The sequence below is a fragment of the Bactrocera latifrons genome, unplaced genomic scaffold (assembly GCF_001853355.1).
Source record: "Bactrocera latifrons isolate USDA-ARS-PBARC rearing strain unplaced genomic scaffold, ASM185335v1 scaffold_65, whole genome shotgun sequence".
Taxonomy (NCBI): domain Eukaryota; kingdom Metazoa; phylum Arthropoda; class Insecta; order Diptera; family Tephritidae; genus Bactrocera; species Bactrocera latifrons.
In genome coordinates this window covers 278,716-295,671 of record NW_017537323.1, presented here as the reverse complement: position 1 = coordinate 295,671, position 16,956 = coordinate 278,716, and the positions used below count along the sequence as shown (strand labels likewise).

Sequence of the window (16,956 nt, the reverse complement as noted above, 5' to 3'; positions counted from 1 at the left end):
GCCAGGCATATATCAGTTTATTTAGTTAAGAAATTTTATAATTTTATTAGTGTTATTTTAAACAGCAATACCATGCCTTATTGTAAACTTTAAATATTAAACATTCCATTTTCGTCATAAACCTAATTGTGTGCTTCAAAACGTACCATTTACAAAAATAAAAAAATAAAAATCATTTTCATGCGTTAAGTTACTTGTCAGCTTTTGCAACACAAAATTTTATTTCGTGCATTCGCGATATAAGTTCTATTTTATTACTTTTACTTCCTTTTTTAAGCATACTGCATATTTTTGCAATGCAACGTTGTGTATCTACAGATAATCGCATAATATTGTAATAACGAAGTGGTTTATTGTAATTAGTTTTTAATTATTATAATTTAATGATGAATGGGCAACCAAGCCAACTTGAAATCAAAATGTATGTAAGTGTTATTTCCATATAAATAAATTTATATACAAGTAAAAATATTATAGCAAAAAAATAAAATAAATGAATAAATATAAAACAAACGGACAACAACAAAAAAATATATAAAACACAAAATATCAAAAAATGCGTTTTTATTTAAGATTATTATAAAATCGATAATATCTCCTTCTTTATTGGCGTAAACACCGCTTACGCGGTTATAGCCGAGTTGCAACACCGCGCCTCCATTTCCTTTTCCTTCCTTTTCGCTCTTTGGCATCAATTGAAGATTATAAGTGTAGCCAAGTCTTTCTCCACCTGGTCTTTCTAACTGAGTGGAGGCCTTTCTTTTCCTCTGCTTCCCCCTCGCGGGTACTGCATCGAATACTGTCACAACCCAGGGGAGGGGATGTTACGCCTTCTCGCTTTAGCTCTCCTTCAAACAATAGGGCAAGTGGACCAAATGTGAGTAGGTCCACTCATTTCTACAAGGTTTACCTGTAAAGATTTCAAATATAATTGCTATCTGGCTATTTAATTATATAACAATTACTCAAATATTGCCATAATTTTGTGGAAGAACATTTTTGCATTTAAATAATACAAAACTTTCTCAAAATGTATGTCATATTGTAAAAATCGTTAAATTTCAAGCTTTGAAGGATGTTCCGATTCTAACCAAAATATATCATTGAAAATAGTTATCGATTAGCATTAAATGGAAGGCAACACACAAATAAATGATGCCACTTTATATATTCTATAGTACAAATAAATTTTTAATGCAGAAAAATAAATTTTGATTGAATATGATCCCATAGATTTTATGACATCGCTTTTAATTTTATACTTTCTTTTTTTCATGCTTCCAAAATTAAACTTTTAGATATTACTTATATACTAATTTTTAAAGAATCGATTATCGATTATTTCCAGCAACTCAACGTTGTCTTCTTTACGCACTGTCATTCGCTTTGTTATTGGCTGTTTTGTTTCATCCACTATTCTTCACATTGCTGCGCCGCTGCGCTGTTAAAATGTCACCGTTGTCATTTTCCTAGAATCATTGTGGCGCGGCAGACGGTCATCTTTGACAAACGGCTGATTGGCGTTGTTGTGAGCCCCAAAGCTTAATTTTGCAAAAAATAATACAAAAAAGTTTGATCCCAACAAACCCGATAGCAAAGCGCAGCGCCAGTCAGTGGTTATCAACAACGATTCGTGAAACAACAATAGCAAAAGAGCATAGAAAAATTGTATAAAAATAAAAAAAACGAGTGGAAAGTCAAATGCAAAACAAGATTGCACGCTCCGTGTTTGTTGTGGCGACAATCGAGTGAAATTCATACAAAAATAATCGTGGTTTAAAGTACAAAATTCATTATTTATTAGCTTGGAAATTAAGAGTGCAGTGTAGAGCAAAGTTTCGCGAAAAATTATATAAGTATTTGTGTATACAAAGTGTTTGGTTTTGGAAATTGCATGAACGCTTTTGTGGCTGTAGAATTAGACGTCACACAGGGAGTAGCTGTAATCTCCATATTGAATATTTCTAAAATTATATGGTAGTGCTTTATAAATGAGTACATCCAGCATAAGGAGAAGCACATTTTGAAAAGTCGAATCGATTATTCATAAATTGGGTTACAGCTTGAGGAATAGTTTGCATTTCCCCATTGTGTACAAACTGTAATTTGAAAGCGTATAAGTATTCTTTGAGCGCATTTTACTTGGAAAAACAGCAACTTACTACATCAATGCATATCAGATTGGGCTGAGTACCGCACAGCTTTCTTCACGTTAACTTACATCTTGCCAAAAAGTTTTCGTACATAATTCCAAGTCCTTTGATTTCCAACATCAATTCTGTGTAAAGAAACTAGGCAGGATTGGCAAGTGACAGGCAGTTTACTTATCCAAAACAGAAAGTGCAAGTGAAATTCGCAAAGAAAAAATGGCTGCAGCGGCAGAGTCCACCGAACTGGATCCACGTATAAAGGTAAGTTTGTTTGTGATCTATACATACAGGCATAGAGAAATGTGTTTGGTTGATAGGTTGATAATTTTATTGATAGGTCAGGGTTAGTATTTTAAAAACGTCTGCAATATACATTAGTAATGTTAAATCTGTTTCGAATTTTTGTCCATAATCTCTTTACCAAGTTTAGTTATTTCGGAATCGTTATAAACATTCTCACCAACAAAACTGATTCATAAAGAAAATTTAAAATGTTTGCCTTAATTGTAGGGGAAAAGCCTTATCGTATCATTATGCTATTTTTATGTTATTAATGAACATTCGGTAGATAAAAAGAGATACATACATACATACATGTGCTGATTCACATTATACATACATATATGAACAATAATTTTGTTTGCATGTATAAATTTATATTTGTATATATTACATAGATATGTATATACATACAAGTATTACCGTATATAAAAAAATAGAGAAATCTGTATTAGTAAGCTCTAAATAAAAATTAAAAACAAAACCAGCTGACACTTGGTATAACTATAACCAATTAATTCAAATATCAGACAGTGCGTGCTTTCAATGGAAAAATGTTTGCTAGCGAAAAAATTACACGTGTGTAAAACATTCTTATTAATTATTTATATTTGTATGTATGTATATGTACATACAAGCAAACAAAAGCTTAGCATTCACTTCTATTTTTATTGCGAATTTTGCGTAGTCAATTAGTTATCACCTACACCTTCATACATGCATGCATCCAATCATAAAATACATACATACATATGTACATGCATACATACATACATATATACATACATAAACAATTATTTGTTTTTATACCAATGTAGCGCAATGTTATAGTGATGGCTCTGTACACGCTTCTTATTATTATTAATAACATTTTTTTTAAAGTTCGTTTCACATTCCGTATATAAAATTGTTTGTGGTATAATACGCAAGCGGAATTTAAATTTGTTTCCACTTTAAATCGTCTTATGTGCGTGCATACACATACCTACACACATACATACATATGTAAATATATATTTATATGGCGCTCAGAATTTCGTGTTTGTTATTATATGCTGAACACAATGCTCGCGACAGACTGCAGCAACACGACAGTGAACTGAAAATGACGTTATGAATCTTATTGCACGAACAAAACAACGCAGTTGTCCAATTTGCATGTACACAATTTGTGGCCATACTAATATGTACCTTGCACTTCAATGAAATTTTAATATTTTTTTCAAAGTGAAATGTTTTATGCAAAAAATATGTAAATAGGTAAATTTATTTGTTTTAAATTATCAATTGTTTTTAAAATGATGTAAATGGATAATTTTACATTTAACATATTAGTGGCATCAGCACTCTTCCTCATCTCTCTAGTGTCGTCCTACTGTCGTTTGCAAATATAAGAATTTATTGAAGTTAGCGAGAACGACAACTGCCGGCCTGCAGTCGTGTAGTCGTGCAGCAGTCAAAATAGGTCTGCCCATAAGAACGTGTGTATTATAATATTTGACAGATGTCGTTTACAGTCTGTCACGAGCATTGTGTTCAACACATCATTCTATAATATTCAAAGGCAAATTGAAAATTCCCTCTTGTTATATATGGATATACACATTCGTATGTGCTGGCCAATGTGCTTCGGAATTTTCTGTGTTGCCCTTTAACGAGTGGACTCTTGCATTCTTGCATGAATATATTTTTATTTAATCACCTTCTTTGACCATTTTATTATTATTTATTTATTTTTTATTGCTATTTCTGATGTCCGTGATGGTCGCGTTGGGTGCATTTGACAAGTGGAGCACTCATGTGTCTGCTAACCTAGAAAATGAGGGAAAGTAAAAAGTATGTGCTTTATTTGATGCCCAAACACAAGGGCAATTTTCTAAATTTTCACTAAAAGACGTGTCAATGTTGCAACTGGCTTATTGATGAAGATGTGTGTGTTTTCAAACATTTGACGTATTTAAAATACGAAAACCTCTGTCGTCAGTAAAGTACGTGTTTAAATGAAAATATAGTATTTTTTATTTAAATTGGACTTTATTATCGGTTCCAATTCTTTTTTTTTTTGTTTTCTTCGGAAAAATTTCAATATTTATGTACATTTTTCACATTTCTATTTATTTCTTTGCTGAAAAATACAACGTTTTATAATACCTAGCCGATAATTTCATTTAGTAGGTTTTCGTTAAAAATTCGCAAAAGCCAAATTACTATATTTATTTTTATATTACGTTTGTTAAATTACGCTATTGAATAATTTTAGCTTATCCGATGGTTTAGCAAGTGAATTGTTTTTAAAATTTATCAGTTTCGGGTAAATATTTTATTTTAATATTTATGTATGTATGTACGTACCATGTGTGTATTCAACACTTACAAATTTCAAATTCATAATAAGAGGACTCCCTTGTTCTTGCAGGATTGGTAATATACAAATTCTTTACCAAAATATGCCAGATCTCGCAAAAAGTCAGTGCAATGTATGTGTATATGTGACCTGGTCTACGAAAAGGGAGCTAACGTGCGAAAACTAGTTTTCTGGGAAACAGCTGTTAAAAAAAAGCATCTCATCTTCCATCCGAATCAACTAAAAAGTGAAAATTGATTTTTTGACACCTAAGCCTAACCCTTTCCGTAGACCAGGTCACATATATGCAATAATTCCATGAAAATACGATTAATTTACCTCCTCTTTTTATACACCTTGTAGCTAAATAATGTTGTGTCTGAATAAATATTATCAATTGAGTCTAAAGCCAAGTTCACGGACGTAAATTCCTTTATAATTTTTTGTATTATATCAGCTGTATTTTATACCAGTTAATTTTAAAGTAAACAATAAAGCAATAACAATTTATACGTACTGTACTTAGAAATTATCTAATATTCAATATATTATTTTGCTAAATTTTTTATACTAACAAATATATCGTTCTGAATACTGGTATTCAGCACTTGAAGAGCTTGAAATTTAAAAAAGTTATTTAAAGCATTTAAATTGACTTTAATTTGGCGTCAAAATAATCATTGACACTTCATTAAAATTATTTGAATTCCGCTGAACGAAATAAAAGCCAAATATACATATTTTATTATTATTATTTTGTTGTCTTTAAGTTTAATTTAAATAAGCAGTAGATCATTTTTACTTTATTTTCATTATTTAATTAAAAGTTAAAAAAGGAAAGGAATCGAATTCAGCTGAGCTGAATGACCGACATATGGCAGAAATGCATTTATAGTTAAAAATAGTTATCCGCTTGTATATTAGTGTTCAGCTAAAAAATTTCGAAATTATTATTTTTTTTTAAATAAGCAATACCATCTATTAACTATATTTCAATTATTGTAAAAGAAGAAAGTAATCGAATTCAGCTCAGCTGAATTGTAACCATGTCATTTTATTTAGTGGTTGTATATTCAGCTGCATTCATTTCATTACGTCTTGCCATGCCGGATTATACAAACAAGACAAATTCATTAACCTCTACTTTGTGTGGTAAGATTCTAGGTATATAAATTTCGGAATTTTTCTGAAAATGAGTGTAATGACCCGCCAAAAAAAATTTTATTCGTATAGTTATTTATTTCGTTCGACATAAAAATCTGTTATTTATTGTTACATTGTCAATGATACATGATATCAAAGCCTTTTCTACAAACTACTTTCGTTTTATTACCTTTATTTCCATTAAATTCGTTTGCCGGCATAAGTTTCCGTTTATGGACTTTCAATCACATTTCCTTTTCGACGCATTCTGATGACCTTTCCCTTTCCACACCCCGTTCCTTGACATAGATTTGCTGGCATTTAAGAGCTTTGCAAGTACGTATAATTATATGTACTATACTTCCATATACATATACACATGCATATGTGTGTGTTACTATATTTTAAGTACTGGTTTAAGTAATTCATAGGTAAAAACGTTTAAGCGCTTGCTTATAATAAAAAAAAGGTACATATGGTATCTATATATGTATGTGTGTATATAAATGTTTATATGCGTGCTTAGCAAAAGTTAATCGCTGATAGAAGTCACACGTTAAATATTGATAAAACCATTGTAATACGAGTAGCTAATAAGAGGCTTGACATTGGGCGCTCACTTTGTAAGCTCGAGATTTTCACATGCCTTGGTGATATGCTGCCATTAGTGTGTCTCTGTATCAATATTATCAATGCCAACTGAAGGGTATGCATTCTTACACTGTTATTGCAAATTTTCTTATATTTATCAGTGATTAAATATAATAAACTCTTAATTATCACGCTATGGGCCGTTTTCTGCTAACTAGATATTGAGAAAACGGCCTGTGCCAGAAGCTGTACCAGTCAGTATATACATTCTGAATGATATAGAGTCTAAAGCTTAGAACTTACCTTGTTGTGCTTTTATTGTTTTTTAATCTTATCATATATTATTCCACCGCACTATATTTCACATCTTACTTTCATTCAAAGATGAGAAATTGCCTAAAATACTGAGTTGAATTAAAAAAAAAAAACAGCAAAACTTCTGCGCGAATTCAAATATCATCATCGATGCTATCGATTGCACGATAAGATGACGAACAGAAATTACGTACTTTTTAACCATACATACATACCTACTACGTACATACTCGAAAATAATGCATAGACATTTGAGAATGTCAAAATATACACATTCTTCGAATCAAAAGGAGACTATTTGTATACTTCTTTGTTCTCCATAGACATCTACTTGTCATTATTTGTTTTGTTGACGAAACAGGTTTCTGACGGTATATTTTTATTGACATATGCTAAAAAGAATGCTAAAAATTTTATCAACCAAACAAAGTGAAATATTTTGCCTTTCGCAACAATTCCATGAAATGTGCGCGTATAATTAGTCGATGGCTACATACAGAAATTGTTCGACTACCTGTTTACATAAGGTATTTCAGGTATTTCGAGGAAGTGATGTCAGACTCAAACGCAATTGTGTCTCGAAAAACGTGAAGTCGCTTAAAAGGATGTATTGCAGTGTGTCCTAACTGACAAGAAGTTCATACAATATTCGCAGCAGACTGTCACTAACAGACTAGACAAGCCGCCGTTCGTGGATTGTGTGTGCGAAACGAGACATCGAAATGAGTGCGACGCTAGCACGCTACTCAAATACAAAAGCCTCTTTTGTTGTTATTGTGTTATTGTGAAGAAAACTCTCACCAGCCCACAGCTGTCTAACAATTGGGGGCGTATTTGGTTGCTAATTTTTCTACACCCTGCATATGTTTACCTTGAATTTGTTTGCATCACGCCATCGTTCGCCGGGCAACCACAACGTGACGTAAAATAACTTGTGTTGCTGCAGTTACAAACGCTTGTGGCATGAAACGTGCGTAACTCGCGTTTTTGTACATAGGTGAAAGCGACTTTTTTTTATTATAATATTAATCACTACAACCGTTGTTTAGTAAATCAATACATTCCATAAATATAGCGCCTACTTAATTTTTTGTTGTTGGATTTTTTATTCAGCTAAGCTGATTTTCGTTTGAGATTACTATTGTCTTATTAAATAAAATTAAATTTCATTAAAGTCAGCACTAAACTTATTCAGCGCATATTAAAGTTTATTCAGCCCCATTTAAATTCAGCGCCTGTAATAGAACTTTCTTCCGGCTTATTTATTCAGCTAAGACCTCATTATATCGAAAATAATATTAATATTGTTTTATTAAATGAAGTTAAGTTTCAAAACTCTTACTAAACTTATTCAGCGCATATTAAAGTTGAGAGTAGGTCCGATATTTGTTCTTTTTACCATTCAGCTATATTGATTTATATAAAGATCACATAACTTATAGTAAATATGTATGTTATATCTCTCATAAACATAATATAAATTTATATTAATTATTATAATTCCGTCGCGTTTAAATTCAGCGCATACAAATTTTGTGCAATATGAGTTATTAGTCAGCAATAATAAGTAGCACTGCATTCTATATTAAGCAGCTGAACTGTGCAAATATGTATGTGGTGTGTATACATTTAATCTCTATTAGCAACCTTAAACAATATTAATTGTTTAAAGAAATTTCATATAAATTCCAGTATCACAATATGCTTACAACATTCAGCCAGCTTAAAGTAATATTTAGCGGCAATAAATTATAATCTGTAGGCATTTATGTACTTGTGTGGATAAGTCTAAGTAGGGAAAATGAAACATATTCAGCTACTTGCTTACAAAGCTGAATTGTTGGTTATTATTTGTTTTGAAGTATTTTTGATTTGTGTGGCTACTTTTGCACTTTTCATAACTTTTTGACCTTATTGTGCTGTTATTATACACTCTCATCGTGTATGATTGAGCTTTCGCAAGTTTTAAACATTTATTTACTGTTAGGTTGTCACATGGTCGTCGCTAAATATGTTATCTATAATGCTGCTGATAAAAGTGAAACGTATGATAATGTAAATATATAGTATATATGTACATATGAATGTATATGCCGCACACAGTAGTAGGTATAATACCTATATTGTTTACGTACGTCATATTGTCTATAAAGATAAAAATAAGTACGGTAGTAAATAGTGTTGCCCCTAAATTTAATATTTTATAAGTATTTGTAGATTAGCGATTATTCTCATTGATTAAAAAGTCCATTGCTATGAGTTTATGTGGCTTACTGCATTTAATTCTCTGGTAATAAAAAAAATGTAGAATTTTCACAAGTATTTTAATAATTTTAGTATGTAGATTACTATGTTATGAGACACTGTCTTCACATTAAAATATTTTAATACCGTAAAATTTTAATATTCATGCATTCAGCAGTGCTGAATATCTCTGCCTTCACACTAAAATATTTTAATACCGTAAAATTTAAATTTTTATGCATTCAGCAGTGCTGAATATCGGTTTCGCAGTGCTGACTAACTTTTGTGGTATCACATACATCGGTTTCGAAGTGCTAAATAACTTTTGTCACATATTTATTTACATAAAAAATTGCATACATACATAAATCATTTTGTATTTGTTATCAGATATTTAATATTTGTAATATCAAAACTAATTGCATTTATATATTTCCTCTATTTGCTGGTAGTTTTTACATACCTCAAATTCCAAAATTCAAATTATACAAAGAAATCAGCTGATTGCCACAATTTTCTTATCTTTTCATAGGTGCATTGATAGTAATTATATTACACAAAGTAAGATTACACGAAGTGCTAAATGATCTAGCTATTGTTTGTTATGTCTCAGTTGAAAGCCAGGTAGAATACCTACAGGAAATAATTAGTCACAGCGTTGTTAGATGATTCATTTTATATGGCCATTAAAGCTTAAACTGTGCCTATGCCAATAAAGAAGAAGATACTTGGTTATGTGAGTGGGGGCATCTTATTGACATAACAGCTTCTGTTTTCTTTTTTTTTTTAATGAAAAATTAGTTTTTATTTTTGAGAATATATTTAAAAATTGTTTATTCCGCTCAGCTGAATTGATTCCAATATTGAGTATTTCAATAATTTTTATAATAGTATATTAAAAATGCTTATTCAGCTCACCTGAATTCAATTATAACTTCGGTTGTGAAATATTATATTTTTCTACGAAGTGGTTGAGCTTAACTTTAAATATTTCGTGAAAACATTAATCATTCGTAATTTAAAATTGTCTCTATTTAACACGTGCACACAAATCAGAGTTCGAGACTTCGCAAGTCGTTTCTCAGTTAAACTGTTTATTGAAGAAATCAATTAGAATATAACAAAGTATATGAATCAATTAATTTATAGTAAAAAAATGCATAGGACAAAGATGTTTATGAAGCCCGTCGAAATTACACCTGCTGCATGTAGCTACTAAATTCCTTCACTTTATCTTATTTCATGCAGGTGGTTTATTTCTTAGAATTTCTTTTACCAGTTAACTTAAAATTATTCGCAAAAATCTCGACTACAATTTCCGATTATTTTCCTTGCAAACAACATAGCAGCTGCTTCCTGTACTTACCGTAACTTTTTTTGTTCAGCTACTCTTCGTTTTGGCTGTTTTCTTTTCAATTGCTTTTTCGGTGATTATTTCCTACAACATTTTTATATTATATTTTCGCAATATTTGGAGCTTTTTCTTGTGCTTATTGCCAGATTGCATGTGACTTGCAATTGTTTTTTAATTTTATTTTCATTATATATCTCTCGCTATCAGCAATATTTTTCATTTTTATGGATACAGCTTTTGTTTACAAATACATATATATTGTATATGTATATGTATATATGTTGATCCTTATCAATTTGCACATTTCATTCGTTGTCATGTCAATCATACATATTGGTTCTGCATACATGTGTTTATATGTATGTATTGTTTTTTTATCTTTTCACAAAGGTCAGAATCTGCATATTTACGTCTTCTGACGTTGCTTCAACCCTGATGTTGACTTTGAATCTACTTTTTTCTTATACAGAAAAAGTTTTCGCGTTGTATTTGTTTGAAAATTTCTTGTAAATAGTGAAATATTTTGTTATTATTTATCTCCTTCTTATGTACACATAATTAGTACAGTGACAGTTGCTGTCAACTTTGACATTTGTCGGGGCTAGCACTCTTTCGTAGCGTTAAGGATCTACGGATTTTAATTTCTCTTTATTTGCCTACCTTTCTTTTTACCACAATATTAAATTATAAACTTCATATTGCTGCACCCTATAAACAGATATTAATATACATTTAATTTTGCATTTTATTGTCTCTTTCTTCGAGTATACACACTTATATTCATACAAGTATAGTTGTAAATAAGTGATGACCAGCGCGCTCTACCTTTGTTTACCATTCATTCATTCATGTTTTTTCTTGGCAACTCTAAGCCGATATGACTTGTTTTGTCATCACACAACCTGATGATGCATAACGCGATTTGTAACGTTTTGTTGTTAATTTAATGCAAATAGTTGTGAATTTGTAATTCAAATAATTAAGCAATGGCCTGTGCAATATTTTCTTTTAGCAATGTTTAATAATAGTTATTAACGATTTTAGCGGAACAATTTTGCAAATTGCTTTAAAATGTTTTTTTACAATAATTCAGCAGCCGATTGTTCACCATTTTAGGACATAAAATTAGTGTAGTCTGCTGCTAAATCAAATTCAGCTCTGCTGAATAGCATGTGAATCGATGTTTTATTGAATTTTATAAATTAAAATGTTGTATTGCATTGAAAGCTCTGTTGGTGGAAAAATTTCGTAAATTGTTTTAAAATGTGTTGTGTCGTTAATTCTGCAGCCTGTTGTTCATCATGTTAGGACATAAAATTAGTGCAATCTTCTGCTGAATCAAATTCAGCTCTGCGGAATAGCATGCGAATCGATGTTTTATTGAATTTTATATTCAATTTCGTAAATTGCTTTAGAATGTGTTGTTACGTTAATTCTGCAGCCTGTTGTTCACCATGTTAGGACATAAAATTAGAGTAATCTTCTGCTGCATCAAATTTAGTTTTGCTGAATAGCATGCAAATCGATATTTATTGAATTTTATATATTAAAATGTTGCATTACATTTAAAAATCTAAAAAAAACTTTGCTGTATGACAACATTGTTTAAATATGAACTAAAATTTACACAAAAATACAATTTGTTTTTTTTTTAAAGCAAGTTTTTCATAGCACAGAGATTGCAATGAATTTAAGTCAAGTACAACCAAGTATTTCAAGGATGTGCTTAAAAATTTAACTTTCGTAATCATGTTTTAAATTAATATTTTTTAATTAGTGCGTCAATATTGTCACTTTTAAATTATTACTTTAAATTGCATTAATTACACTTTAATGTAATACAGTACATTTTTCATTACACGCCATTTTCAAAGACTCGTTGCAGTATATAAACTTGTTTTAAGTTACACGTTTTTGGTTCAGTGATCGCATACACTTTAAAACATATGCTTAAATACTCCTTTAAAACAGCTTCATACAATTCAGCACGCGCTGAATATCATTCGAGAATATTGTAAATTATTTTTAATCTGTTTGTCATGAAGTTTTCTACAAACTTATTTCATTTTCATGCGAAAAGTAAATTTTTTCTATACTAAATTTATATTTTATTTAACTCTCATCGCTTAATGTCCAAATCAATTGAAGCATATTCCTAAATACCGCTTTAAAGCAGCTTCATACAATTCAGCACGCGCTGAATAGCATTCAAAAGAATTAGTAATTATTTTTAGTCTGTTTGTTATGAAGTTTTTTACAAACTCATTTCATTTTGATGCAAAAAGTAAACTTTTTTAACTAAATTTATATTTCATGTACTTCTAATCGCTTAATGTCCAAATAGTGTAATTGCAACTAAACGCTACTCACATGTGCTCTTACCCTACCTTTTACTATTTTATCTCCCAGACAATGCCGCTGAATTGTCTACATTTGCGGCAATTACGTTTATTATGTCATCAGACCGTCTCACCCTCATCCTTCTGCACCAAGCAGCAGCGAATTCAGTGTCTAAGTGCTCGAATGTAATCACTTTAAGTGCATTGACTGAAGAAAATGGTTATCAAATGAATTTGCCTACCGTATATCCGCCTACATATTTGTTTGTACACAGCTATACCTACGATATATATATGTATGCACATTTGATTATATGGGCAAACAGGGCAGTCTGCCATTTGGTTACAATTTATATACATCTTAAATTACTCGTGTTTGCGTATTAAGAAATGTTGTAACTTCACCTACCAATCATGAATCTATTTGGGACTCAGTTGCTGTACCGGTGGTGTACGAGTATGTGTCTGTGTGTTTTTGTTGCGGTCTTCAATTTTTGCTTAGTATGAGCTTTCTTGCAAGTCGTTTGGCATTCGGTAAATAGGTATTCACATTTCTCTGCCATGTCATGCCATATCCGCATTGTGTATCAACCGACACAGCAGTAATAAAAAGCAAACTTTGAACTGCAAGTGCTTAGCCCTTTTTTCATTTCTTTTCTCAATGTGTTTGGCGTATGCGTGTGCATAAATTGATATTAGAGTTGGCTATGGTCGATGTTTGAGCTACAATACTATATATTTCGACGGTTTGAGTTACACTACTACACTCCGGTTACTTTCTGATAATGACATAATCTCCCAACCTGGCTGTGGTCACTAGTGCTGCTCTCATGGTGTTGTGACCCGCTGATGCGTAGGAGCATTTTTTCATTACTAACTTTTTAACAGCGTCTGCTATATATTAATTATGATTTTTTTATGATAATGCATATTTTTTAACATGTTTGTTTACTACCACTACGTAGTTGTTTTTTTCTGACGTTTTTTAAAATATATTTTTTCAACAATTTATTTTTGTATTCCTTTATAATACTTTTTCTCCCCTTTTAGCCTGTTTGTTTCACACTTTCGTAGTTAGCAGACCTTTTTTGCGGTCAATATCGTTTTAATTGGTTTATTACGTGCACACATTTTGCTCAACCAGGCGGCAATATTGTGCGTGAAGAGATCGGATTATGTGCGGCTTTTAAAAGTAGGTCGAGTTTGCATGGGAGAAATAAATATAAAAAGTCTATTCAAACAAAACAATCAAAGCAGCAAATATCATAGAATTTTTAAAACATACTTACTGTGTAATCCAACAAGAAAGCAGAAGCAGTTCTCTAAATATTTGGAACGCAAAAAATTAATAACAACAATTAACAAATTATTCAGCGCAGCAATAATTAAATTTAATATTTTGAAGTAAAAAAATTTGTTGTTTTATTTATCATTATTAATTTTTTTTAACTTTTACGGATCTTCAAATCTATTCAGCTTAGCTGGATTAATCCGAAAGTCGACATAGTACTTCGTCTAATCATTTCAATTTATTTTACTTTATACTTCACATAACGGAATCTTTGTTTGTTTTTAATAAATTAATTTACTAACTTTTATTAGTCTACATTTATTAATAATTTTTCTTCAGCAACTATGAAATGGCATTGAATTTAAAAAATATTGCTAATAATAATATATTAGGTACTGAATAGCTAATTCAGCTCAGTTGAATATTCGAAAAAATTGAACATTCTTGCTAGTAATAATAATTTAGATACTGAATAACTAATTCAGCTCAGCTTAATATATTATCAGCAAAAGAAGCCTTATTTCATATGGAAAAATCTGTAATAGATTTATTGTTAGAACCATATGTAAGTCATATGGCATGGCTCAAAAATTTATGGAATGTTTTTGCCGATTATTATTTATTGAAATTTATAACTACTGCCGAATTTTTATTATGTGAGCCATTTTACTAAAAGCGCAAATAACTTTGAAATCTTACTTCAAAATCATACATATAGCAATGATTAGGTATTCAGCTGTTTAACCATATCTTTCAATTTATGTTTTTAACATGATTTCTATGAAAATGTGCGAAATTAACTCAGTAGTTGAAATATGAAGCTTTGCTGAATCACAAATTTTCAATATATATCAGCATAGCGGAATTAAGAAAAATTGTAATTACAGAAGAATTCGCAATAGTTTTTACCTCCTTTGGTATTATTCAATAATATGCTATACTTTGAGTAGCTTAATTGTTTGTTTAATATATTTACTAAACATTTAATTTACATTCAGCTTAGCTGAATTAAGAATAATTGTAATTATAGAAGAATTCGCAATAGTTTTTACCTGCTTTGGTATTATTCAATAATATGTAATATTTTGAGTACCGTAATTGTTTGTTTAATACATTTACTGAGTGTTTAATTTACACTCAGCTTAGCTGAATTAAGAAAAATTATAATTACAGAAGAATTCGCAGTAGTTTTTACCTCCTTTGTTATTATTCAATAATATACAATATTTTGAGTAGCTTAATTGTTTGTTTAATATATTTACTAAACATTTAATTTACATTCAGCTTAGCTGAATTAAGAAAAATTTTAATTATAGAAGAATTCGCAGTAGTTATCTTTCCTTTGTTATTATTCAGCTCATTAATATTTGTGTTAAATAGTTGATAAAGCAAATTAAGTTTAGTTTAACCTTTCCTTTATATTATTAATGTTTATATCTGCGCATTATTATAACTTAAACTTCATCATTTCACCACAGTCCAAAATAAATCCTACTTGTACAGCCTCCGGTAATTCGGTAAAGTGTGATTTAAAGACAAAAATACTTTATAATTAGAACTAGAGCAAGACTTAGGTGAGCACAAACGCGTATGCACTTGTGCACGCACCACTTGCCACACTTAATTATGCCCATGAACACATGTTCGAGAATACATAGACGTGTGAGTAACTTTTCCAAATTACCTAAGCGACATTCATAGTTTGGTCACACCTTAAAAGTAACCTCAAAATGCTGTGAAAACGACCATTTGATAACTACCCTGCCTGCACCTACATGTACTTCCCAAAAGCGTGTGTTATCGCACTGCGCACACAAGTTTTCGTCCTGACGAAAATAGCCTTCGTTGTTTGCTTTGCTTAACTTAAATGAAGACCATAAAGCTTTATACTAAATGGGCATAAAGCTATGACGTCGTTTGTGCAATATGTACCCTGTATATATTATATTATATAAAAGTGTGTTCGTACCAGTTCTTTCACTTCTCATACTTCCAACGCGTCAACTTAGGCAAATGAGTGATTAAAGAAATACGAATAACGGACATTAATCGTCATGAACGTCATAGAGAAAACTAGGTCGTTCAGCTGGCTGTGCTCTTTGAAATATGCAGCATTTAAATTCTTTCACCAAACTCTTATGGAAATGTTATAATGAAAGAAGAAAAATGAAATGTAGGCGGCCAATCCTTGAGAAAGTATTCGCTAGCCCTTTTTGTGGAGTTCAGCTTTGATAACTTATATAGCGTATATTTTTCCCTTTAAAATGTTGTAGTGCATACAAACGAATGCTTTACTTTGACATTCGTCGATTAAGCTTTGCTGAATTACTTTTAAGTTTGCTGAATTGCTGCTCTTACTTAAGGAACAGTTCGTTAGCAGTTGCTTGCTAATTCAGCTGAACCGACGTACGTAACGTACTTCTTTTTTTAAGTTTCATTCTAACTGAATGAAAGAAGAAAAATGAAATATAGGCGGACAATCCTTGAGAAAGTATTCGCTAGCAGTCCTTTGTGAAGTTTCGTCTTTTATAGCATATGTTTTTGCTTTTATGGTCCTATAATGCATACAAACAAATGCTTTACTTTGACATTCAGCTTTGCTGAATTGCTGTTAACTTTGCTGAATTACTGTGGCATAAATAAAATTGTGCGAAACCTAAGAAACTTAAGGAACAGACATCGTTAGCAGTTGCTTGCAAATTCTGCTGAACCGAGTTGCATAATTTTTTTAGTTTTATCCTAACAGTTTTTCTTCTTAAGAATAATTAAATATAAGAAGACAATCTTTGAAAAAGTATTCGCTAGCAGTTCTKTAAAATGCTCTAAAATAACACAAACATAAGCTTTACTTTGTCATTCGCAAATTCAGCTTTAATGAATTGCTTTTAACTTTGCTGAATTGCTGC

At 30.8% G+C, this 16,956-nt stretch overlaps 1 protein-coding gene across 1 annotated transcript in view; it reads left to right on the top strand.

Annotated features, from left to right (window-relative positions):
* The first annotated feature begins 1,445 nt into the window (after nt 1-1,445).
* Nucleotides 1,446-16,956, top strand: part of LOC108975453 (SH3 domain-binding protein 5 homolog) — a 40,479-nt gene continuing 24,968 nt past the window's right edge. Inside the window, exon 1 of the mRNA XM_018943939.1 lies at nt 1,446-2,411. Coding sequence (XP_018799484.1) covers nt 2,367-2,411 — 45 coding nt within the window. The 5' untranslated portion in view covers nt 1,446-2,366. The remainder of the gene's footprint in view (nt 2,412-16,956) is intronic.